Source organism: Theobroma cacao, chromosome 8 (assembly GCF_000208745.1).
Source record: "Theobroma cacao cultivar B97-61/B2 chromosome 8, Criollo_cocoa_genome_V2, whole genome shotgun sequence".
Classification (NCBI taxonomy): Eukaryota; Viridiplantae; Streptophyta; class Magnoliopsida; order Malvales; family Malvaceae; genus Theobroma; species Theobroma cacao.
The window spans coordinates 5,240,000-5,265,714 of NC_030857.1; the positions used below are offsets into that span (position 1 = coordinate 5,240,000).

At 33.6% G+C, this 25,715-nt stretch overlaps 2 protein-coding genes across 4 annotated transcripts; both read right to left on the reverse strand.

Moving 5' to 3' along the window:
* LOC18592152 (cryptochrome-1) lies at nt 178-4,866 on the reverse strand. Of its 2 annotated transcripts, XM_007018710.2 has the most exons (5): nt 4,205-4,860; nt 3,284-3,502; nt 2,297-3,003; nt 877-1,682; nt 178-547 (listed from the first exon to the last, which is right to left on the reverse strand). In XM_007018710.2, exons 1-5 carry the CDS (start codon nt 4,515-4,517, stop codon nt 544-546), a joined length of 2,049 nt encoding a protein of 682 aa, XP_007018772.1. In that variant the 5' UTR covers nt 4,518-4,860; the 3' UTR covers nt 178-543. The 2 variants fall into 2 exon arrangements, with proteins under 2 accessions (XP_007018772.1, XP_017981544.1); XM_018126055.1 differs by lacking the exon at nt 178-547 and having other exon boundaries at nt 873-1,682; nt 4,205-4,866.
* LOC18592154 (protein ODORANT1) lies at nt 21,745-23,257 on the reverse strand. 2 transcript variants are annotated; one of them, XM_018125621.1, is made up of 3 exons: nt 23,079-23,257; nt 22,838-22,967; nt 21,745-22,708 (listed from the first exon to the last, which is right to left on the reverse strand). In XM_018125621.1, exons 1-3 carry the CDS (start codon nt 23,209-23,211, stop codon nt 21,961-21,963), a joined length of 1,011 nt encoding a protein of 336 aa, XP_017981110.1. In that variant the 5' UTR covers nt 23,212-23,257; the 3' UTR covers nt 21,745-21,960. The 2 variants fall into 2 exon arrangements, with proteins under 2 accessions (XP_017981110.1, XP_017981109.1); XM_018125620.1 differs by having other exon boundaries at nt 21,745-22,714.

Below are 25,715 nucleotides of genomic sequence, written 5' to 3' on the forward strand. Positions count from 1 at the left end.
TGGAAAGAAGCATTCTGCTGTCATTTTTCAAACCAATAGCTGTGATGTGGTAGCATGGGATCGCTGAACCTTTCTGGTTTCAGTGATCATGCGTTGTACCGGTCCCTCGTGATCAGTTTATAAATAAAATTGTTGATTGAGCCAAAAAGAAAAAAAAAGCTGTGATGTGGTCAAAGCTGGAAAAACAAATAGGTAGCACAAATATGAATTACAATAAATAACTTCCTAATCAGTTAAGAGTAAATACACAAACCTGGTTTTATTAGAGGACTACACATTTCTACCATGACTCTTTTCCCTTTCTTAAGACAAAATACTATACAGCAGAACTATGTATATGATACAATAGGGGGAAAACGAGAGCAGATCAGCTGCTGTATCAATTTTAAGTTTCATACACATAGCAGGTCAACTGCTGATCAAGTTAGATTGGTGACTGACAGATGGGGGTAGATAAAGAGGCATGCTATCATCCCATTAGCCCACAAGGGCATTTTGGCATTCTCCAACTGCAAGATTCCAGTCTTTTGGGGTGTATCTGTTTCACCTGTGGTAGACAAGACAAAGATTAGGACTTGAGATTAATATGAGTCATATCATGGAAGTGAATGTGGTAACACTTCATTAATGCTTACATTCAATTATTGATGAATTTGATACATCTCAAGTATTTTAGAACTCCTAGAGAGCTAGTAAGTTGAACATGTTAGCACCTGTTCTATTCCTTACTAGTAAGATGCAATTTCAAGCAAGCATATTCAGTCAGGAAGGAGCTTGCATCCAAATTTCATTGTGACACCAATCAGAGAGTAAAATTTTAAACTGCAACCAGAAAAATATGAACAATCTCTGGAAAAATGATTCAAATTCTCTTACCCAGTTTGAGATAAACGCCTCCAGTTAACTATTTGGTGGGACCGTGGATGCCTCTGCAAATAAGATGAGCTCCCACCAATACCGTTTTCATCACCTATGAACTGCTCTGAATAACTAGAAGCTGGAGGAGACCAAACTGGAACAACTCCTCCATCCCTCTCTCTCCTACCACTACTACTAGAAGATTCTGCTGTGGAATCCTCAGCATTTCCCACCCCCGTTGGGATATTAAATTGCAGAAAAGTGTTACTGTTACGAACTGTTTGTGGAACTCCTTGGTTTAATATGTCTCTTCGTGGTTCTTGATCCATACTTAAATTTCTTGGAACTTCTGCTCTGCTCTCTTCTGCTGAAGTTCTAAGATCCAAAGAAGGTTCTTCATCTTCTCCTCTCACCAAAGAAGAAGTCATGCTAGGAACCATCTGATCCTCATAACGCCGGGTTGTAGCTGGAGCATTGTTCCTTGCTGGTTCAAGGTTTTCCTCCATTTGTATGTCTTGAGGAAAGGCAAATGGCGCTGATTCAGAAGAGTCTCCAAGGCCCTCCTCAGTTCCATTTTCAATTGCAGCCCTTGATGCTGCTTCTTGTTGCCACATCTCTGAAAGTGCTTCTTGCAACCTGGCTTTTGCAGCATCTATTCCTACAATAGGTAGAGGGTAATTTGACCCAAGCTCAATTCCAGCAGCTTGGAGTACAGATTCAGGAGCATTCCATGGATGATGTATCCAATCAGTTGGCAGTCTTGCCAGTTCAGGAAGCCACCGTCGGACATATTCTCCATGTGGGTCAAACTTGTAACCCTCAAACTGTAGAAAACTTTAATTCAATGAGAAAGCTGGCGCTATATATCATTCAAAATAATTTTGAATAAATGTAAATGCACATAGTATATTTTAAGTACATTAGACTCTAAAGGATTTCTTATGCATTTGATAAACAAATGTCACTTGAAAAATGGCTAGGTACGCTAGTGGGGATAGAGTAAAATTTTTGCAATACAAGCTTCAATTTCCTACCGCAACATTTACAAATTTATGCATGCAAGTATACTTGAGATTAGGAAACAGTTATAGTCATGTAAAGCTTCAATTGCTAGACTGTGAAGTTCAGAGAGAGGTATCAAATACCAAAATGATTCAGATCTGAAACAGATTTTTTTCAACAAAGTATGAGAACTAGTAACATGAACTTTCATAAACTTACTGCTAACACTACTTTTCTGGGGAACAGAATCCTTAAGCAAGTTAACATGTCAACTGAAAGTGCCACGAACGAGAGCTTAGGATATAGAATGTGCTTAAAAACTAGTAACGTAATTATATCATTATAATTAGTGGAAATATGAATTTTTTTCAGGGTGCATCAGAAACCAAGTAACAAAGACAAACTGCAAGACGGCTAATTAAAATTTCAGCCAAACCTGTGGATTATCTATGCGGTCAAACTCACGACCATCTGGAAGAGTACCAGATATATACTGCCAACCAAGAGCATCGCTTTCTAAGTCTGCATCCAAGAGGGTATCCCAAAAATACTTCATACCCCATCTCCAAGGAAGCTGCAGAACCTTTACAAAGAAACTAGAAACTACAACTCTTATCCGGTCATGTAGCCAGCCAGTGGCCCACAACTCTCTCATGCCAGCATCCACCAGTGGATAACCAGTTCTACCTTGTCTCCATGCCTTAAAATAGCCCTCATCCACTACCCAAGGGAAAAACTTAAGATGCCCGAGAAGAGGCCTTTCATGACTGTAAGGATGGTTAAAACTCAAGTATCTTGAATATTCCCTCAGTCCAATTGACTTGATAAACAAGTTCACACTCTCCTCTCCAGCCTCGTTCCCTTCATTGGCCCATAGAACCTGCTTGATGCGGACAAGATGAAAGACTTTTCTCACACTCACTTCCCCAAAATGCAAGTGGGGAGAGAGAAATGAGGTTGTAGCACTATCAGCCTTTCTTCTATTCTTAGAGTACTCAATTAGAGGTCCATTAATGAATGTGGTCAATGCCTTATCAGCATTGCTCCACCCAGGTGACCATGCTCGAGCTAGAAGTGCATTGCTTCCCTTCTCTGATTCATCTTCAAACGCCAATGGATGCGAAGGGCAGTTTGACACATCACCTAAAACAGAGAGACAATAAACATGTACCATGTAAAAGAAGGATATAAAGATAGATAATATAAATTTAAACTTCAGGGAACGGAAATCGCAGAGCTAGAAGGTTTCAAGCTGAGCCTGACTTATCAACTCTTACATCGTTAAAGTTCACTACTATTGCAAGCCAAATATGTTAGAACGCCGTTACTATCAAAATCAAACGCATTCACAATAGGGAAAAAGCGGGACACTGATTGATAATGGAGATTAATAAGTCAATAACAGAATTCAAAGGAGATCAACCTGAGATTATTCTCTTAGGTGGAAGAAGCGGAGCCTCAGGGTCATAGGGCATGCTAAGGCATTTTTCCCAGAAAGCAGCAAAAGTAGTGAAAGGGCGGCCCTGAGCATCATTTACATCCCAGGGTTCATAAAGTAAATCTGCATTGAAAGATCGCACTGCTACACCGTGGGCTGTTAATACCTCCTTTGCACGATGATCCCTAACCAGTGATATAGGATCTGAAAAGCAGCAAATTTTCTCTAAATGTTAAACATAGAGCCTTTTTCTTTTGCTTCCTTAAACCACATCATGGGAAAATAAAGAACCTGACAAGCTTGTTGAAGGAAATTTCAGATTTACTCAAAATTTGTTTAGCCTATTAAAGATGCTAATACTTAAACACTAGCATAAAGGAAAATGTGATCATTTCAACGGGAACTCGCCAATCTTAATAGTGTCAACAAAGGGACAATTCATATGCAACCTCCAAGGAAAGAAAAAAGAGCATACTGGGAAACCCCAAATTGCGTAAGGCCTATTTATGAACAAACATAAGCAATAGAGAACAATCAGTCAACCAATCAGAAAAAAAAAAGGCAAAACTAGAAGGCAGCTTGCCAAGTGAATGACAAGAATCTAACTCAATCGGTGCAAGTCTCGTAAGACTCAATTATTATATTAGAAACAGATTAAAATAGGCAAAACCCAAAAGAAGGTGAAAGAGAAAAGCATAAAAGGAAGTAAAATAATAGCCTCAAAAAGGCGAATCGACATGATCCATGTAATACCCATGCAAACCAGCATAAAAAATAAATACTTTTTTGTCATTAATACACAGAAAACAGTAACACAACAACAAATTAAGACAAAAAATAAACAATATTCTTTTAGTTATCCAACAAAAAGGGAATGAAATGAAAAGAAAAGAAAAGAAAACTAACCATACAAGTGATTGAAGAAGAGCTGAGTAGCACCAGTAGATTTAACAACCTCAAGAAGAGAAGACACACTCTCAGTAGATCTCTTTGAGATGAGACAAGTACCGAGACTCCTCAAAGAAGAATCAAGATGAGCCAAACTCTGCTTAAGCCACCACCTTGACACCCTCCCAGGGTAATAATGGCCTTCTTCTTCAGGTGCCCATATAAAAACGGCCACAACAGCACCTGCTCTAACACCAGCTGCAAGTGCCGGATTATCTTCAACTCTGAGATCCCTCCTGAACCAAACTATGCTACAAGCACCACCTGACATATCTCCCAAAGCTCATCAAACAAAAACTGGCAAAACGAAACCTACCTTCTATCTTTTCTCAACTATATACCATGGCCAGGCAGTTCTTGTTGTCCAATTAAAAATCTTATCTTTTTTGCTTCTGCCAACAGGAGTAGCTTTTTAGTATTATTATTAATGGGAGGAAAAAGTGCATGAGATTATAAGTGGGAGAGAGAGGTGTGGTACTTATCTTTTACCTCTAGTTGCTTATTTATTATGTATCTATGTTTTTCTCTCCTTGGTTTTTTGGTTGAATTTCTACAAATGAATCCCGGTTGTAGTCTTTGAGGACCAGGTGCAACCAAAAAGGACTTGGCTTGCCCCTTGGAGAGAGAGAGAGAGAGAGAGAGATGAGTTTGGCGAGTGAGTGAAGAGGATTGGTTAATGGAGTGGGGATACAACAAATTGATAGGCAATTTGTAGCCACAACTTTTATTTTCTAAAATTTTAATTTCCTCTTATCCTTTGCAAGAAAACAAAAATCCACCCACCTCTCCAGTAGCTTCTCTAATCCTCTTTCTTTGACGGGGTGGAAAAACGGTGAAATGAACTATTGCTTTATTTTCTATGTAATTTCAAGATATTCAAAAGTCATTTCTGTAGATTTCCAAAAACAATAATTCTATCTCTGTCTTTCGGAGTCCCCCACTCCCTCTCCCCCTCTCATGCTAAAATGACATGCAATGTATCATTTGTCAACGTGTTCTATTGTTTTTTGTTTATGCGGAGAAGGGGCCTGCGTTTTGTGGTTTTGATGAGTTTGTACATGATTTTGCTTGCATCTGATTCTGGGTGCCTTATTTTTGTACATAGCGATTACATACCTGATACTATTATCTCTACTTGAGATTGCATTGGAAGCTTGGGTATTGGAAGTGGACAGCCAACATGGGGAAGGTAGGCATGCAGACTACTTGGATTTGGCACTCTCAACATGTGGGCCTCCCCTCTCCTTTTTTTGGACCTCTTCATAAAGCTCAGATTCCATTTATGTGTCACTGTTAAAAGTGATTTATGATGGTGAACCCTTTCTCTCTCTCTCTCTTCCCACTAAGTATTCTCATTAAATTTGATTATTATTGTTAATTGCAGTATAATGCCTAGATGAATATCATTACATCAAAATGACCTCCTTTTTCCTGTAAAGATAAAGGAAAGAAAGAAGAAAGAGTTTTTGCATGTGCTACTGAAAGATTTGACTTCAGTGTCCTTTTTTTTTTTACTATTTTTATTTATTCATTATATAAATCTTGAAGAATTTTTAAAAGGGGTTTAGTATCATACTAGTACGAACATTGACTAATGAGCATGCGATTTTACCAAAAGAAAAGAAGAAAGCACTGCTCAAGCTCAAACTGAAAACACTAGGGGGAATCGAAACCGCTGCTGGTAACATAATTAATAAAGACTGGGGCAATGCTAGCAGTATATCAGGTCCTAATCAAATCCAAATGTACACAGGATGAAGATGGTGATGACACATAAATAATTAAAAGCAGAATCTTCTCTTTCCTTGCATTGCACACTCAAACAGTATGAAACTTTTTCAGGCTAATTAATTTCGGTTCCTAATTAATTAGTCACAATAAATTAAAGTGATATTTGGTATTTTACAATATAATGTGATTATAGATTATATGATTGCAAGTAATGTACAATATAAAAAAAATAATATTATAATATTTAGTATATCGACAAAGTAATAATTAAATATAAAAAATAATATTGTAGTATTTGGATTACAATTATATTGCATATAATGTTAATTTTTAAAATTACTCTTATTTATTAAAATGTAAGTTTAATATATTTATATTTTTTATTGTTAATTTGTATATAATATCATCTTTTAAATATATTTTTAATATCATATATTTTATTTTTATTTTTTATTATAATTTTATATTTTATATTTTTATTTTTTAATATAATTTTATATATTTTTAAAAAATAATATAAAGTTTATTTACAAATACCATCACTACTGAGAATGATGAAAAAAATCCCTCAAAATCCATATTAAAAAAATAAATTATAATATTGCAAAATGTTTTTAACAAAATAACAAAACTAAAGGGTAAAAGTTATCTTTAAAACATTACAAAGTACAATGTAATGTGATTGGTTTGATTTTAGACTATAATCACATTACGGTTAATTTTACATTGCAATAGTTTATTGTAAAAAAATATTGTAATATAATTTAATTAGACACATTATAAAAAATATTATCCCACTTCTCTTACACTTTCCTCAAACTAAACACTACATAACTTTGACACCTTAAATAAAAGAAAATAAAAATGAAAAGTCATTTTAGGTCACTCTCCAAGCAGTTGGAAGTTCAAAGTTTGTACAATTCGAAGTCTACCATGCCTATTTGTTAGCTCACATCCAGCACCAATTCTCAAAGCATATCATCCTCATCATTAATTATATTTATGACAAAAAAACTCTTTACATCATTAATCATCCTCACAATATTTTTAGGCTGCCCTTTAGCTGAGATTTTTTTTGGTAGTAATTTCTATTCTTATAGATTGTTTGATCCTTGGGATTTTGTATTTTTTTATGCCATTTTTGCGTAAATGTTTCTTTCTTTTCTATTTCTACTCACAACAGCTCTACAAATGTGGCCCGACATGGGAGAGCAACCTATAATTGAAAGTTAGATGTCCAGCAAGCCTGAAATAACGTGATCCACAGGTAACGTAGATCTTATGTTTGCAGCCATTTTGTACTACTATATTATTGGCAAAATATTTCTTTCTTATCTTGATTTAAAGAAGGATGGTTCAATATCCTTGTTAAAGTGTCTAAATATTTAAATAATGCTTTTTTTATTGAAATTAAAAAAATTACCACTAATTAAAAATCATAAAATACATATTATCCTTAGTTGATTGAAAATATAAAAAATAATTGAGAAATAATAACATTGTGAAAATAAAAAAATGATAAAAAATAAAAATTTATTAGACAAGTAATTAAAAAAGTGAAAAAATATATTATTTTATTAATTATTTTTAAAATATTTTTAATAAAAATAAAATAAATAATTAAAAGTTAACTCGATGCGGGAAAGAGAAAAAATAAATATTTGTTGAGTACTTAATTAAAAAATATTTTATTAATTATTTTAATTTTAATATATTTTAATATAACTAATTATATCACTATAAAATTATAAAATTTATGAAAATTTGAGGCCTAAAACAAAAGTTTTGATAACTTTACGATAATGCCGGTTCTAAATTTAAACTCGAGATACGAGAAACATGCACAAATTATAATGGATTAATGGAAGTTATTTCCACTATTCTTGAATAAATAGCAGGCCCATCCAGCTATATATTGTTTTGCAGCATGATAATCATTTATAGAGTTACCGAATGTCTTTTGTATTATTGTGTCCAGGACTTGGTACCTATTTGGCTCGATCACAAGGAGAATTACTATAATCTTTGTTGGCCAAATTATGACCCTAGTCTTGACTTGTTCTTTTTCGTTTATGTTTTTATCCTATTTCTTTCTTCCAACTTTTAAGCCCATTAATAAATTCCATGTTTTCCCTCCATTATCCATTTTTCTGCAGCTAATCAATCACTTTCCATATCTCTTCTTATGCTTAATTTACCTTCCTGTTATGGCATTTCAAGTTTTCAACGTGGAAAGAGGAGCTGGAGTTGTAATCGATCAATTGCAAATTTTCAATCGGAATCAGGGTGGCAAAATTATCTGACAAGCACCAAGTCAATGTATAGGTACAATTATCGTGGCGTCGTGTCAATGAATAACAAAATACCTTTTAATATTCACTTAAGTTGGTAGCCCAATAATTTGAACCCTAGACCCTAGTTCATTCTTAGTCTGGACTCATGATAAATAGCAATGGAAGGTACATTTATTTACGTTACTAAACTGTAGCCCGTGCGTTGCACATTTTTTCTTTCTCTTTCTGCTTTTTTTTTTTTTTTTATACCTTTCACGTGACTAGAAGAGAAAGCTCCTTTTGAGGCTTCCTTTTAAGAATACTAGACTATGGCTCGTGCATTGCACACGAGCCTTTCTATCTATTTTTTTTTTCTCTTTCTACCTCTCTTTTTCTTTCCTTTTTATCTTTTTTTCCTTGTCCTCCGCGTGGCTAAATGAGGAAGCCCCTTTAGGTCTTCCTTTTATATATGTTATAGACTAAAATATTACCCGTGTGCAACACACGGATCTCTTTATACCTCTTTTTTTGCTTGAACATCTTTTCTCTTTCTCTTTATTTGCCCTCCACGCGATTGACTCTGATCCCTTTGCACCCCTCTCTTTCTCTCTCTTTGCTTCAACATCTTTCCCCTTTCACTCTCTCCACCCTCCACGTGATTAACTTTGAAAGGCCCATTAGAGCATCCTTTTAAGTATGTTAAAGGACAAAGACTTGGAGTCGTTAACTGCTCATCTCCAAGTACGGCCTGGTTAGAATTTGCCGTGTAAAACAAAGCTTGCAATTAAAGCTACTAGAATATTACCCCGTGTGCAACACACGAACCTCTTTATCCCCCTCTCTTTGCTTCAACATATTTTCTCTTTCTCTCTATTTGCCCCTCACGCAGTTGACTCTGACTCCTTTACACCCCTCTCTTTCTTTCTCTTTGCTTCAACATCTTTTCCCTTTCACTCTCTGCCCTCCACGTGGTTAATTTTGAAAGCTTTATTGAAATTTTTTTTTAAATATGTTATAGATTATAGATTTATTGAAATTTATAAAAAAATATTTGTAAAATATTTTTTTTATAAAATTTCACATATTTACAAGAAAGGGAATCAAGTGGTAGACTTTTTATCTAATCAGGATCATACTCATTAGAATTTTTAGATATTTGTTTAAGTTCAAGGCTAATTAGGTTGTATTTTAAATTAAATAAGTTTAATTTACTTTATATTCGTTTTAAATAAATATAAAAGAGTTATACTCTTAACTTTTTTATTATTATTTTTTTAATTTTAGATTCTTGTAAAAAGGTAGTTTTATCTTTACTTTAACAATTTATCCACATAAAGTAAAACTTTCCTTAGGCCTTTATTTAATTTTAATTTGTGCTCATGTAAAATTGGAAGTAAGGTTAATCTACCTCTCTTATTTGTACATTTTTATTTATTTTATTAATAAAATTTTAAGAAAATAATTGAGCTCTACGAGAATTTTTAATTAAAAAAATATAGTAATGGAAGGGGGAGAGATAGAAGAAAATGTACTATTTTAATTTCTTATACATAATTCATGAAAGAGAACAAAAACCTATAAAATATCATTATACGAATTGAATTAGTCACAATTGTTATTCTTTTTCCTTTACTTTTTCTTCCTTTTTCCATTTCTCTCTCCTCTTTTAGACGTGATGAACTTTCCAGGTGAGATGTCCACCCACGCATCACAGACCGGGCTGCATTTGCAACGCCGGCCACCCAGGGTCACCTAATCGAAGCAAATTTCAAGCAATTCTGAAAAAAAAAAAATCAAAATCTTACAAAAGTTCACTGTAAAACACTCAAACTTAAAAACCCATCTCACAAAAGCTTGTCTTAAGTCAGGTTTCTTCTCATATACTTCGAGTCTGTTGAACTGTACATGCCAAGGGTGAAGCCAATGCTCCAATAAAATTGGGCTCTACCCAAGTGATTCCATTTCGTCCCCATCAACGACAATTGAAGCTCTTACCAAAGCCAATACCTCTAAGGATGAGCAAATATAAATCAAACCGAACAATCGAATCAAATCAAAATGAGTTCAATTTTTTCGATTCGATTAGTTCGGTTTTTTAAATAGTTCAGCTAGGATAGTTCGGTTATTAAAATTAATTTTGTTCGGTTTCTGTTAGAAAAATTTTTAATCGAACTAACCGAACTTAAGTAAGGGTATTATAGAAATTGTGCATGAAAAATAAATCCTAAACCTAATCTCTTCTCTTTTTTAATTCTTCTTTAATTATATGAGTATCCATCTTATTTATTATAATTTTTTATTATCATTTTTAATATTTTTGTAATATTGATTTATTAAAAAAATATAGCATAAATAATATATACAAACAAAAAAAAATTTATCGAGTTTGGTTTTTGTAAATTGAACCGAACTAACCGAATTAGTTCGGTTATTTGTATAATTCAGTTCAACTTTGATTATTTTAAATATAAGTTTGGTTAGTTCGATTATTAGATATCCAAAACCAAACTAACCGAAATAACCGTTTGCACATCCCTAAATACCCCATTACTTTTGTTTAGATTAACAAGGAAAGATGGGGACTACAAATGGAAGTGGTGAATGAAGAGAAAGAATCGATGGCAGTGAGGAGAAAAAGTGAAAAGAGAGAATCTGATAAGTCATGAAGAGAAAGGCATAAAGGATAATTTAAGATTTTAAATTATTTTTAACGATTTTTGACTAACGGCATCGAATAGAGATCTGTTGAAGAATATAAATTTATTATATGAGAATATAGTTAACAGTTGCTTTTGTCTTAATATTATTGTTATAAATAAGTTACTTTAATTCTTTTATATTTTTAACCTTTTTATGTTTTTTGTATTACAAACTTACCAGCACTATAAATAGCTGGTTCTTCTCATGTTTGCAGTGGCAGAAATAATTCCCAAAATTGTGTTCATCAATTCTATGAATTTTCGGATTCTTCACATAGGATTAGAGCTCCGATCTGGGGTTCTTGATCTAATTTTTCTAATCTTCTTGTAGATTCAGTTTTTCAATCAATCGATTTATTATTTTTTTCTTGACCTTAAGTTTTTTTTCCTTATTGCAGTATTAATCATTTTGTTAGGTTTTCTTTATTCAAATTTGTTCTTCTTGGTTCTCTTTGTAAATCTGCAAATTCCTTGATTTCGTAGGAAGATTTATTTTACAAGATTTCTTTTGGCATTTCTACCATGGCCAACTCAGTAGATTCAACACATGCGATTTCACCTTTGGACGATCCACATTCTGCCTATTTTGTGCATCATTCAGATCATCATGGCTCAGTTTTCATCACTTAGAATCTTACTTCGAACAATTATTCAGCATGGAGCAGGTTTTTTTACCTTGCTCTGTCTATTCGCAATAAGCTAGGGTTTGTTGATGGTATGAATCTTCAACCTCTAGTTACTGATAAATGGTACATGGCGTGGATGCGATGCAATAATCTAATTGTTGCCTGGATACTTGAGTCTTTAACTTCGTCAATCGCTTCCACTGTTTTTTATAAGAATAATGCGACTCAACTCTGGGAAACCCTAAAACAGAGGTTTTCGTTACTAGATGACGTTAGGATTTGTGATCTGCAACACACGCTCAATGGTATTGCTCAAGGAAATAGGTCAGTCGATCTATATTTTATTGAACTGAATTCTGTTTGGGAAGAGCTTCGTAATTTTCGTCCTTTACCTAAATGCACTTGTGGAGGTTTTCAGATTTTTGTTGATCAGATTTCCAAAGACAATGTGTTTTGATTTTTAAATTGATTGAATGATAGTTTTTCTACCTTAAGATCACAGATCATTATGATGAAACCTTTTTCATCTTTGGATGAGGCATATAATCTTATTCTCAGAAAGGAGAATCAAAGGAATTTTCCTATTATAGCACAGCCATTGAGTGAAACTGTTGCTATGTTTGTTGTCACTGGTGAAAAACCTAAAGGGAAGTCTGACTTTGTATATTCAAACTGTGGAAAGAAAAGGCACTTAAAAGAAAGTGTTATCGATTGATTGGTTTTCCTACAGACTATAAGTTCACTAAGAACAAATCTAGCGCTAGTACTAGAAGAGGTCAATCTCATTTTGCGAATAATGTGATTTCTTTGGTTCAAACTAATGAAGTTGGGGATGAGGCTATCAATGGTCCAATGTCTCAAATTAGTCTCTCTAATGATCAAATTCATAAACTCGTGTCTCTCATCAATGAACAATCATCAACCACAAATCATGATACTCCTACAACATCAAATCAGCATAGTAAAACTGTGTTGGTGAATTCAACTATGGCAGGTAAGTCCTCTAGTCATTCTCATTATTTTTTTAATGTTTCCTGTTCATATCCCTTTGTGAATAATGTTGTTGTTCCTATGTGTTCTTTTTTGAACAATAATACTTGGATACTTGATACTGGTGCTGCTGATCATATAACCTGTAATCTGAAATATTTCACTACCTATAGGAAAGTTCATAATAAATTTGTCCAATTATCAAATAAGATCAGTGTTTGATATCTCATATAGGCATTGTAAAATTAGGAAATTTGTTTTTAGACAATGTTTTGTGTGTAACAAGTTTTAAGTTCAATTTGATTTCTGTTAACAAACTAGCAAAATGCCAAAAACAACATTTATTTTTTACTGATTCATACTGCATCATACAAGATCTAACTTCTTGGAAAGTGACTAGGGTGCTAGACTGAGGGATGGCTTATATCTCTTACAAAAGGAGTTGGATGCATAACTAATTGCACAATTTCAAAAGGACAAAAATGTTGTTTTTCATTCTGTAAATACTTGTACTAGTTTGTCAACTATTTTTGATTTGTGGCACTTTAGATTAAGGCACATTCCACCCAAGAAAATAAAACAAATTTATCAAGGTTTTCCTGATGTTTCATGTACAAAAAATTTTCTTTGTGACATATGTCAACTTGCAAAACAGAAAAGGTTTCTTTTTCTAACTCATGTACCTAATATTACATTTGCTTTTGAGCTAATAAATGTTAATATTTGGAGGGCCATATAAATTGTCTACAATTTCAGGACATAGATTTTTTCTTACTATTGTTAATGAATATACTAGGTTTACATGGATTTTTTTAATGAAACATAAATTAAAAGTTTCTATAATTTTACCTGCATTTTATAATCTGATTTTAAATCAATTCAATGCCACTATTAAATAGATAAGGTCAAATAATGGTTCAGAGTTTAATCTTACTGATTTTTTTAGTTCTAAGGGAATTGTGCACCAACTTTCTTGTGTTGAGACCCTCCAACAAAACGACATTATTGAAAGAAAACATCAGCATTTGTTAGTTGTAGCTAGATCACTATTGTTTCAAGCTAGTCTTCCTTTAAAATTTTGGGATGATGCTGTTTTAGTTGCTGCCTATATCATAAATAGGGTACCCACACCAGTTTTGCATAATCAAACACCATTTGAAAAGCTTTTCCATAAACCTCTTTCATAGTCATATCTTAAAGTTTTTGGTTCTTTATGTTTTGCTTCAACCTTATCACACAATGAAAAGAAATTTGAACCTAGGGCTAGAAAATTCATTTTTTTAGGATATCTAGTGGGTATTAAAAGTTACAAGCTTAATGATCTAGTTACACATAGTATCTTTATTTCTAGGAATGTTATATTTCATGAATCAATCTTTCCTTTTCAACAACATCAATCAGTCTCACATTCTGATTCTGAATTTTCTTCTTCCCATGTTGGTCATTCACCTATTTATCCTTTTGTTGTTCAAGATATATTTTCTGTTGATCATATTATCCCACATGTTTCTGTTGATAATCCTACTAGTCCTATTGTTAATAATTCTCTTAGTTCTATTGTTGATAATTCTCCTGGTATATTGTTGATAATTCTAGTTCTATAGAAGACAATTCTATTTCCAATATTGACCTACCTAATTTGAGCGCACTTACAGTTTTACCTACTATTGAACCACAATCTTCTAATTCTCCTTCCACCCTTAGAAAAAGCATTAGACAGAGACACCCACTAAAGTACCTTGAAGCTTATCACTGTACCATTCCTACACAAGCCAATCTTGTTACCAAACATCCCATCACTAAATTTTTATCCAGTAATCAACTTTCATCTGCTCATAAAGTTTTTACAGTGGCCTTATCTCATATACCTGAACCCACTTATTATCATCAAGCTATAAACATGTTCAATGGAGGGAGGCAATGAAATGTGAGTTAGATGCTTTAGAGGCAAATGGGACATGGACAGTGATGCCTTTACCTCCTAATTGTCATGCCATTATATGTAAATGGGTCTACAAAGTTAAGTTATATGCTGATGGTACTGTTGAAAGGTATAAAGCACGATTGGTAACCAAGGGTTATAATCAAAGTGCAAGATTTGATTATCAAGAAACATTCAGTCCCACGGTCAAACATACCACGAAACGACTATTTTTGGCATTGGCAGCCATAAAAGTTTGGCAGCCATATTAATAATGCTTTCTTGAATGGGGATTTGAATGAGACTATCTTTATAAAGCTGCCATAAAGGTATCATTTTCAAGGGGAGTGTTCTACAAGTGATAAAATGGTGTGTAAGTTGAATAAGTTGTTGTATGGACTTAAACAAGCGTCACAGCAGTGGGATTTGAAATTCACTACTTGTTTACTAGCATATGGCTTCCAACAGTTTAAAGTTGATATTCTTTATTTACTAAGAACACTCAAGATGGGGAATTCATTGCTTTGTTGGTATATGTAGATGATATTGTGATTGGTAGCACCTCAATGGCTCTCACTAATGAAGTTAAAGACTACTTGAGTTCTAAGTTCAAGCTTAAGGACTTAGGGAAACTCAAGTATTTTCTTAGATTGGAGGTAACAAGATCAAGCAAGGGAATTTTTCTTTGTCAAAGAAAATATACTCTTGACCTTTTAGTAGAATATGGTTTATTAGGGTCTAAACCAGTAACTACACCGATTAAATATCATCATAAGATATTCAAGGTTACAAATGAAGAACAATTAAAGGACAGTATTGTGTATAGATAGATAGTTGGAAGACTCTTGTACCTTACATTTACAAGACTAAATATTTCATATGTTGTTCACATACTTTCTCAATATATGGACAAGCCAAGTGAAGCTCATTTACAAGCAGCATTTAGAGCATTATGATATCTCAAAACAGCACCTGATCAAGGTATTCTATTTTCCATTGATTTTGATATATGTTTACAAGCATATAGCGATAGTAATTGGGCTGGTTGCACAGACACTAGAAGATCAGTGACTGGTTATGGTGTACAGCTTAGGAATTCATTAATAAGTAGGAAAGCTAAAAGCAAAGTGTAGTAGCAAAAAGTTCCACTGAAGCTGAATATCGAGCAATGGTAGCGACTTGTTGCGAAGTGATTTGGTTATTATATTTACTTAAGGATTTCAATGTTGAACATTCGTGTGCAATAAAACTGTTTTGTGATAATCAGTCTGCACTTCATATTTGTCGGAATCTTATATTTTATGAACGCACAAAACATATCGAGATGGACTGTTATTTCATACGAGAAAAGGTAGTTGCTGGTCTGATTGATCCATCATATATTCCAACAAAGTCTCAACTTGCAGATCTCTTCACCGAAGCACTACAACCTGGTCCATTTCATTCACTTTTACGTAAATGAGTATTCTTAATATTCATAATACTCATCTTGAGGAAGAGTGAAGAATATAAATTTATTTTATGAGAATATAGTTGACAGTTGCTTTTGTCTTAATGTTATTGTTGTAAATAAGTTACTTCAGTTCTTTTACATTTTTAGCCTTTATATGTTTTCTGTATTAGAAACTTACCAGCACTATAAATAATTGGTTCTTCTCATTTTTATAGTAATAGAAATAATTCCCAAAATTGTGTTCTTCAATTCTATGAATTTTTAGATTCTTCACATATGTCAGAAGGGTTTATGTATTTTTGCCCCAGGGTTGATGGTGCGTCCGGGTTGAAGAATGCTAAGCATGCAGATATCACCGATAAATTCTTTAGGCAGGTGTATTGTGAACTAAATAGATGTGTAGGCGTGAATGTATTTATCAAAATTAAAGAGAATTGCTCTTTATGAACAATAATTATTGAAGATGAAGTCTAGCTCAACTCCAAAACAACAATATTTCGGTACACAATATACTTAGATAACATACACCTAGATAATGATTGATAATTAATATAGTCAAATTTTTATAAATTAATATATTTAGAATCATGAAAGTTTATTAATTAACCAAGATATTATTTAATTGATAAATTATTAATTTATTAATTTATTAATTTATTAATTTATATATCAATTAAAATTTTTTATACTTAATTTATGTATAAATTAATTGTTGGATATCACCTTTCTAGAGCTTATCTCGCCCAAAGATGTTGTTCAAACAACAATCACATTGCCTAATTTTCTCTTATAATATGATAACACTACACCACAACTTCTTAATGTACTAAGACAAATTAGAGATGCTGTCAAATGAAACATCAGTTTCAAGAAAAAACAAATAATATTGAAATCATATTTTACAAAAACTTTTTAATTGAGTCATGCATATATATAATTTTGATGTATAAAGAGATTGTTAATTTATATATCAAGTGAGACTCATATGTTTTTTATATATATTATCTTATGAATTTAATAAATTATTAATTTATCATATTGATATAAAATCAAGATCGATAAAAAATATTATTTAATTAAAATTATTAATTTATCGAATATTAATTTATATATATATTTTAATTTCTCGTATAAAATTTGCGGGTGCATAAAGCTTGTTCCATCTAAAGAGTGGTAAAATGTAAAACCGATGAAAAGAACGGTTTTCAGAGGCTATGGTAAGATAACTAGTACAATGAGAGGTCCAACGCCGACGCATCGAAGAATCTAGGAATCGTCTACCGCTGTCTTCGTGCACGTGCGATTGTACGTCTTTCTTTTGGTGGGGTGGGTTGAAGAAATCGTTTTAAAGTGATTTTGTGAACTAAACTTGGTACAGTGTGGGCAACATGCATTAATTTCTTGGAGAGATATCGATTTGTCAAAAATAATGTATTGGAAGAGAGTCAGCGATGAGAGGAATGAAGCAACGACCAGACTGGTTGGGCCTTTCACCACCAAACTTGTTCGGAGGAGTTATAGTTTCAATTCTTTCAACAACTGCCGTTGGTCATTGTTTTGTGCATTGTCAGCGAGTTTCACTCAGTGACAATTCTCGTTTGTTTTCGAATGCATTCGGATGCAGGTATCTCCGTACGGGAGAATTGGAGACGAGTCAAATGCTCCATCCAAATATTTCCTCCTTGCTTTAGGAGCAGGGGTCGAATGCTAAATCAGAAATTGTACTGGTACTGATGAATAATCTCATTGATCTCTCCTTCTAATTCACAAATCACAAGTCAGTCACTCCACTAGTTTAACCATGAGAATGACGGCTGAACCCTCTTTTCGCATGGTAACGCATTTTAACAATGATTGAACAATCCCAACCGAAAAGATACAACTACATCAGAAAAGATTAGAAGTTCTGCTGAATTTCCTTTTTCTAGGCCTACCCAGTAGTGATGTTGGGTTACTTGGTTATTTTGGTGGGTAACAGCAGCAACTAGCAGCTAGTGGCAATATAAGATCACGAAATAATTAATACAAAGAAAGGGGAGGACAAGAGCGGGGTGCATGGGTTCAATTTCAAAAACAGTCAGGTTTAGCAGCAGGGTGCAAGTGCCATGTGAGTGTGGTCCGCTTATCTGTTTGTGTCTTAACTGCCATTGCTATTTGGCCATGAATATGCTCCAATGGTCCCCTCCTAGTCCTACCCCTCTTCTCAACCACCTTCGAGCACAAGCTCCTTTCTCAGTATTTTGAAATATCCACTATCAGATGATGATCAAAAATAAAAGTTGGTGTCAGTTTCTCTCCCTCACCCCCTCCCTCTATTCAAGGTTCCAGGATGATGATACAATATAGCAGTCATACTGTTATAGTACTACTAGTTTTTTTTTTTTAATTTAATATTTAGAAACAGATGGTTCGAACTTATTTCATGTATCATCAAGGGTTGTAATCTTGGTTAGCTAGCAAATGCTTGGACGCTTAGTTTAGTTTTTTCTCCTTGTATCAATATACGCTACTAATGGCCGCAGAAATAGACTTTTGTGCTCAAAAATCCCATCAGTACTGTCAATGTTTCTCTTAATAGGGTATTTCTTTCACAGATGGAAACATATATATATATCATAATTTCAAGAGTGACGGGCCACCAGGCTCCAAGCTACCTATACGAAACCAACCAAAACACGTTTGGTTTGTTCAATCATGTTCTTGTTGCTTGCTTCAGCTCTTGACCTTAATGAATTTAATTTATATACATTATATATATGATTTAAATAGTTCGAAATAGAATTGGTGCATGTTGTTTGGTCAAGTAATCACCACCAAAATTATGCACACCATAAATCTTGATTATCCATGAAATGAATTTGAAATCATGATCTATAATGCATGATTAACTTTTTTTTCTATTCATATATTGTAAACTTATGCAAGAAGTTCATACATAAATTACAGGATTTTGTATATGTTACTTGAATAGATGCATTAATTTTATTTTTATAGATGATTAAGATCGATAACTGTAAGAACTTCAATCCAACCCAAAAGATATATCAAGCTTTATGTTTAAACAGATTAACATGGTTTGGGCCTACTATGGGTGCGAAAGAGTGTGGGCTTATATATGGGTTGGGCAATCGAATTTGTTTTGGGCTTAAATCTGAAGACTAAGGTATTAGTCTGCCTAGCCAAATCCATACCTGATTTTGAGAGACAAGACTGTATGGCCCGGTGACCATTCTTATTCAATAAGGGGAATTCACTTTTTTTCACCAAAATATAAAAAGGAAAAGTGGGGAAATAAATAACTAAAAATTAAAAAAAAAAAAAAACTCTCCTCTCAAAGAAGAACATGTAGATTGATTAGGCCTTTTTTTTTTCTTCTTCCTTTGGAGTTGTACAGTAATTTCCTTTGATCCGTTTTTTTTTCTCTGCTTGTTAAAATGGTGGTTGAGATATATAAATCGTTTGTTTGTGTGATCGATAATTAATTAGGTGGACATAATTATATGTCTGAATTCCTATTGCGTGCGGAAAGGGAAAAATGGCAGATCGTCACAGAGAGTAATAACTATTCATTTATGATAAAAATGGAAAGTCATTGGAGATGTAAGTCTAAAGGTTTCTTGCTAACCTTTTTTTTTTACTTTAATGACTAAAATAGATGACATATCATTCAAATAAATGGTGTTAGATTTCAGTACTACAAATATAAAACATGGGGTTTGGATGATACACCAAAAAAAACAGAAAAGAAAGCAAGCCAAAACCAAAATTAAACAAATTAAAATGCATCTATACCATTTACTGGCCTGGACTTTAATTAAAGAAATAATCAATCAAAAACAGGCAGGACAATATCTTCTTTGTAATCACTTTTGTGTTTGTTACCATGTAGTGTATGATTATTGTATTGTCTCTGTTTAAACTATTGGTTTTAACGAAGATAGTCCTTTTTCCTTTTTTAATGGAAACATATATATATATATATATATATATATATATAGAAGAATAGAGGTCACACAGAAGAAAGTGTGGACTCCATCCAGGAAGTCCCAGTACAGAGAAAACAACAGGAAATCAAGCTGCCCAGAAGCAGAAAGAGGCAGCAAGCAAAAATCAGAACAAAACAGCTAATCAACACAAAATACACAAAGAGAAGATGGCGTTCTTTATTATGTGAATCTCATATAATATAGCCTTTATTAATATATCATTATTTAGTAAGTGATAAGTAAAAAAGAGAAACCTAAATAATCCAATTTGAAGTACACTTTTCATCATGGAGAAGTGAGTGTTCTCACAGAATTTATAATGGTGGCGAACTGGTATAAGCAAAAGTCCAGTGTCTGTGTAGTTGTGAGGGAGAATCCACACTGCTCAGGTTTAAAGAAAAGGGAAGTTTTCCATGCAGGAGGTTGGGGTAAAGTTTTTCATCTAAGAGTTGTTAAGAACATGATTCCTTTTCTGTCAAGGGATTGACTGTCACACCTTCAAATTAACCAATCCAATATATTTACAAAGTCTTCAGAATTAAAAGCTAATATATCACACATGTCAACCACTTAATGGAGTGCTGGTCGAGTTCAATCTTTTCTGCGAGAGTTGCCTCAAGGTTCATTATTTATATATATATATATAGTTAATGCTAGCTCTTGATTGAAGTCGAGTTGGTCATGCTTGTCAAAGCAACATAGAAAACAGGATCCGGTTAGGTTTCTTCTCCTCCCGTATCATCCTATTTAAAAGAGAAAGGAAAATTTTCACCACCTAATCCTACCCCATATATTAGATGCTACTCAAAGTTTCTTATGTCACTGCAAGAATTATATATAGTAAGTATGTTACATGAAATCTTCGGCGATGATTTATTTATTCGGGTTTAGACCTTGTAATTAACCACAGAGCGAACCGGGACTCGATTAGACGAGCATACAGGTGGTGGTCATGCATAACAATTCAGTGATGGCTACGAGTGGCAACATCAAGAAAGGGATGTTTTGTTTTATGGGCAAATATTGCAATTATATGGAGTTTGTGATTAGTATATGAAAGTGGCAGGTGTGGAATACTGAAGCTATAAAATTTGTTCTTAATTAATTATGATTAAAATGTTTGATTCTTACCAAATTAAAAATTGTAAATCTTTGTCCTTATGTGCCGTGTAGCTATATATTGTAGATACTGTCTTTTGGAGATATATATATATATATAATTTAATTAGAAAATCTCTAAATTTTAACTTTTTTTTAAAGATAGTAAAATTTTATTCTTATAAGTTTAAAAGTAATTTATGTACTTGCCATCTAGGGAAAAAATGCAAAACGGATATTTAATTTGGAACAGAAAAAAGTATTGTACATATATCACATGAGTCAAATCTTGTATATGCCTAATCAATTGTCTATATTTATTTTACTGCTAAGATCATATGTACTGATCATTAAGTATTTGATCAAAGGTAAGCTTTCAGAGCCTTCACCGGAATAAATAATAGAACTGGAATTTTGACTTACTTACCATTATAATAGAAAAAAATTGATAATTAAACAAAAGAAATACTTACAAGCACTACTACATACGACTAATTAAAGCCCTGATAATTTTTTTTTTATTTTCTCTGCTCATTTCAGTATTTCATCAATCTGATCGATCACTCTTCTTTACTTGCATTTCTTGAGGATGTGAATGCATGGAAAAGCCCTACTTCTATACGTTATGAACTGATTGTATGGGGTTCATTGACCGCAATCACAATTCACAGCACATGAAATTGATTACAAAAAAAAATCTATATAATTATCGGATGAAAAAGTTTCAAGGAAAACCGTGGTTTGATCATATGATTATTATCCCAAAAGTATGTACACAAAAACATGTGTATACATATAGGCTGTATAAGTGCACAAATGTTGGGGAACGAGAGGGTATACAGGAGAACTAATTAAACATGAGATGCAATAGGTATTTACAGCGACGGCAAACACTGGGAAATGCAAACTCCAAGACTATCAAACTTTTAGATACCATCTAAGAAATCTCATGCATGATTGAGTCCTCGAAATAGAGTTCATGCCAGTATGGAGAAGCTGCTCCAGTGTAGCTAGAAGTACTGCTTACCTCTCCTGGATTGCTGATTGATGTCTCAGTTACTGTGGGAGGAAGGGTAGGGGATGGAAGAAGCCATGATGAATTATCGGTTTGGTTATCTCCTTGGCTGACGATTGTGAAGTTAGAACCGTAGCCCATCTCACTGTTCAATGATGTTTTCTCACAGTTCAACGATGTTTGGAAACTGAAAGGGACTTGTGGGTCTGGCAAGTGAGATAATAGAGCGGGATGGTGGAGTGGTTGAGAGGTAGCATTTCCAAGTGAAATTGGGGCTGAATTTAGAACCTGGTTTTCTTTAATATGTGGAACTGATGAATTTAATAAGTTGAAAGCTTCCATGTCTGCAATGCCGTTCTGGGAATATGAGTTATTGGTCATTGAAGCTGCAGATTGGACAAGAAATTGCAGGTATTGAAGCCTAGCCAACTGAACAGCGTCTGCCTGTAATCTTACAGTGTGGTCATCTAATGGATTTGTGCTCTCCACGAGGTCTCTAAGGTTGGCAAGGGCTATGAGTTGAGGCAAGCTAGCAAAGATGTCGGTTCTTGGTTGATGGGTCATTGGATCAATTCCCATCTGAATCAGCTTTTTCTTTAGATGGGTATTCCAGAAGTTCTTGATTTCATTATCTGTGCGGCCTGGTAGATGTGTTGCAATGGCTGACCACCTTTTACTCAAAAAAAGAAAAAAGATATGACTAAGAAAGTCTGTATAATGACAAGAAAATTAATTAAAACACAGAAAAGAGAAGTGACTTTCACTAGTATTTTATGAAATCAAATTTTGATGCATTTACTTGTTCCCAAGGATGGAATGCAAATGCAGAATTGTTTGCTCTTCATCTTGAGAAAATTTCCCCCTCTTGATATCAGGCCTTAAGTAATTTGTCCACCTTAGCCTACAGCTCTTGCCACACCTGTTGAGACCTGAAATGGCGACCATTTGTTTTAGTAATAAAAAAGATGATGAAGAGGCATCCTCCTCAAGGAAAGGAAAGGAGAGAAAGAGATTAATTAATTAGGTTTTAAAATTTGAACCTGCAAGCTTAGGCAGGGCTCTCCAACTACCATGGCCATGCTGCTTTATGTACTGAACTAGCTTTTGGTCTTCTTCAGGAGTCCAGGGTCCTTTCTTGAGGCCATTCTCATCACAACAAGGAGACCTTCCCATGTCGTTTCTATCCTCTCTTCTGTATTTGCTTTTGCTTTGCTTGCTTCCCTCTGTCACCACCAAAACTCATCAGGCATGCTATTTATAAACTGTCTTTAGCGGTAATACTTCCTGTCTTGGATCTCTAATTATTAAAAAAAAATTCCATGACTTTTGTTTGGGCAATAAGATTGGGACACTTCTTCCTCCCAAGGTCATTTCACTACTAGACTAGAGATATGCCGGCCGCCTTCTTTAAAAGACCAATATATCCTTCAGCTTTTATATCTAGGTGATAAAACATATACACTTTGTGAGAAAAAATGTCGGATACATCGCGAAATGTGGGAAAAAAGGGTAGACAGTAACGTCTCTTTCCAGGGCTTCCAGGGAACTCGCGAATCGGGTTTCATAAAACGTGGCTACGCGAAATTGGTCAAAGGGAACCCATTTTCAGCCCACTTCATGCACGCAAACGTAGGAGAATATCTTTCGTCATATACTGCCTGCATGGCTTCAAAATTTCCAACGTCGTACTAATTATTTTGGATTTCATGACGAGACTTGTAAATTTTGGGAATCTACGTGCCAAATTACTCAATCATTATAAATTGAACAACATTAATTATTTGCTACATTTTCTTTCTGTAATACGACACATGCAGTGACAAGTATAAGACAATGGAAGCGCAACAGGGTCGAGTGATGAATATCCAACCATGAACAAAGCATAAAAGGAGCCTTGATAAATACTTTTGTTTGACTTTGAAATTCTTAGGCTAGTTTTGGAAGGGAAGTAGGAAACGATTTGGTCTTTAAAAATTAATTAAGATACTAACATGTCTAGCCTAAGTATATATACCTGTATATATTAATATACTTTAATTTAATTATTGTATATATATATATATATATATATATATATATATATATATATANTTTATTATTATATATATATATATATATATATATATATATATATATATATCAGTATCAAGAAAAAAAAATGGGAATATTTGAGAATTAAGAAAGGAGGACTTGGTTTTCCCCGTTAAGGATGCACCTAAATGTTTGTACATCATCAAGGCAAAGATGCATGCTTGAACCCAACTTCTGGCTCTTAAAAACATCAAAAACTTTTAGTACATCTTCATGATATATTATTTCAACATAAGCTAACTGACAGGGAAAAATCTAGGGAAATCATCATTGATTAAATTTAATAACATGGATGAAAATTAAATTGCAACCAACAAGGTAGCTAGCTGTTTTGTTAGGAAAAGACAAACTAGGATATTTTGACCTAGGGTTTGTGCATGGTTGGAATAGAAGTTGGTGCAGCAAACACCCAAATCAACACCAGTTTTTTTTTTTTTTCTGAAAATAAGTCATAAGACATTCTTCACACGATAATTAGTTCAATTGCATTTGTTGCTGGCTTTGTCTTCATCTTTGTGTTCTGTTGCAGAATTTTCTTTTCTTTGATATCCTTTTGGTTTTTTTTAAACGTTTAAAAAAAAAAAAAAACTAAAAAAGGAGAAGGTTATCCTGTAGCACAAGCCACTGCTTTCTTTTTTAAAAAAATGTTTTGTTGAAGAAATAAAAGCTACCAACCCAAACCAGTTTATAGGTTCCTCAAACTTAGAGAAAACCAAATTTAGACAGCATGAGAATCAGTCACCAGAAATTGTATCTTTGCATTTGTAATCATTCAACGAAAGGCAAATAGTATATGAACATGGCAAAAGTCCACCAAAAACCTGAAAAAGTGAGTCTCATATGTGAACTGAATCTTCCTACTATTCAATTATCTAGTTTCACATAATTGCATTTTCTTTTCACTTGGTTACAATTGGGTATGTAAACAAAGAACATATCCTATACAGATTTCCATTTTTTGGGGGGAAAAACAATGACCACTGAGCTAATTATATCCACAGAAATTTAGACTTGCAATGTCTATTGGTTATTCCTGGGATATTTTGGAGATTGCATTAATTTCTTGGCTCTTACTTGTGCAAGATTGGGAACTTACCTTATTTCATAAGCTAAGCTCTTTCAAACCTAAACTCTTCTTTTATTTGTCAATGTAGTTAGTGTCAATGTCAATTGCCAACAGCTACAAGAGTGATAGAGACCATTTGTGGCTATATAAATTTCCCTTTCCACACAAAACCTTACACTGCAAAAGAGGAACTCCATCATTTTCCCTTCTCTCCTTCAAATTAGTTAGTAAAACATTCAGACTTTTTCATACACAGAGAATAGTAATAGAGAATTTGGTCCTTCAACCAAGGTTCCTTGTCGGGTGGACCAGAGTGTGATTTGAATAAATAAAGCTGTGATGTCATATAAAATCAAAGCTTTTAAAATTTTCAGCTTTAATATATGATCTACGACGTTTTCAAGTGTCAGCTAAACAAACTGATTTGCTTGCTTCAGCAGGTTTCCAACCAATGCATCTAAAACCTGACGTCCTGTCCATCAACTTGTTTGGCCTTAATAGCCACGTTCATGATCTCAAT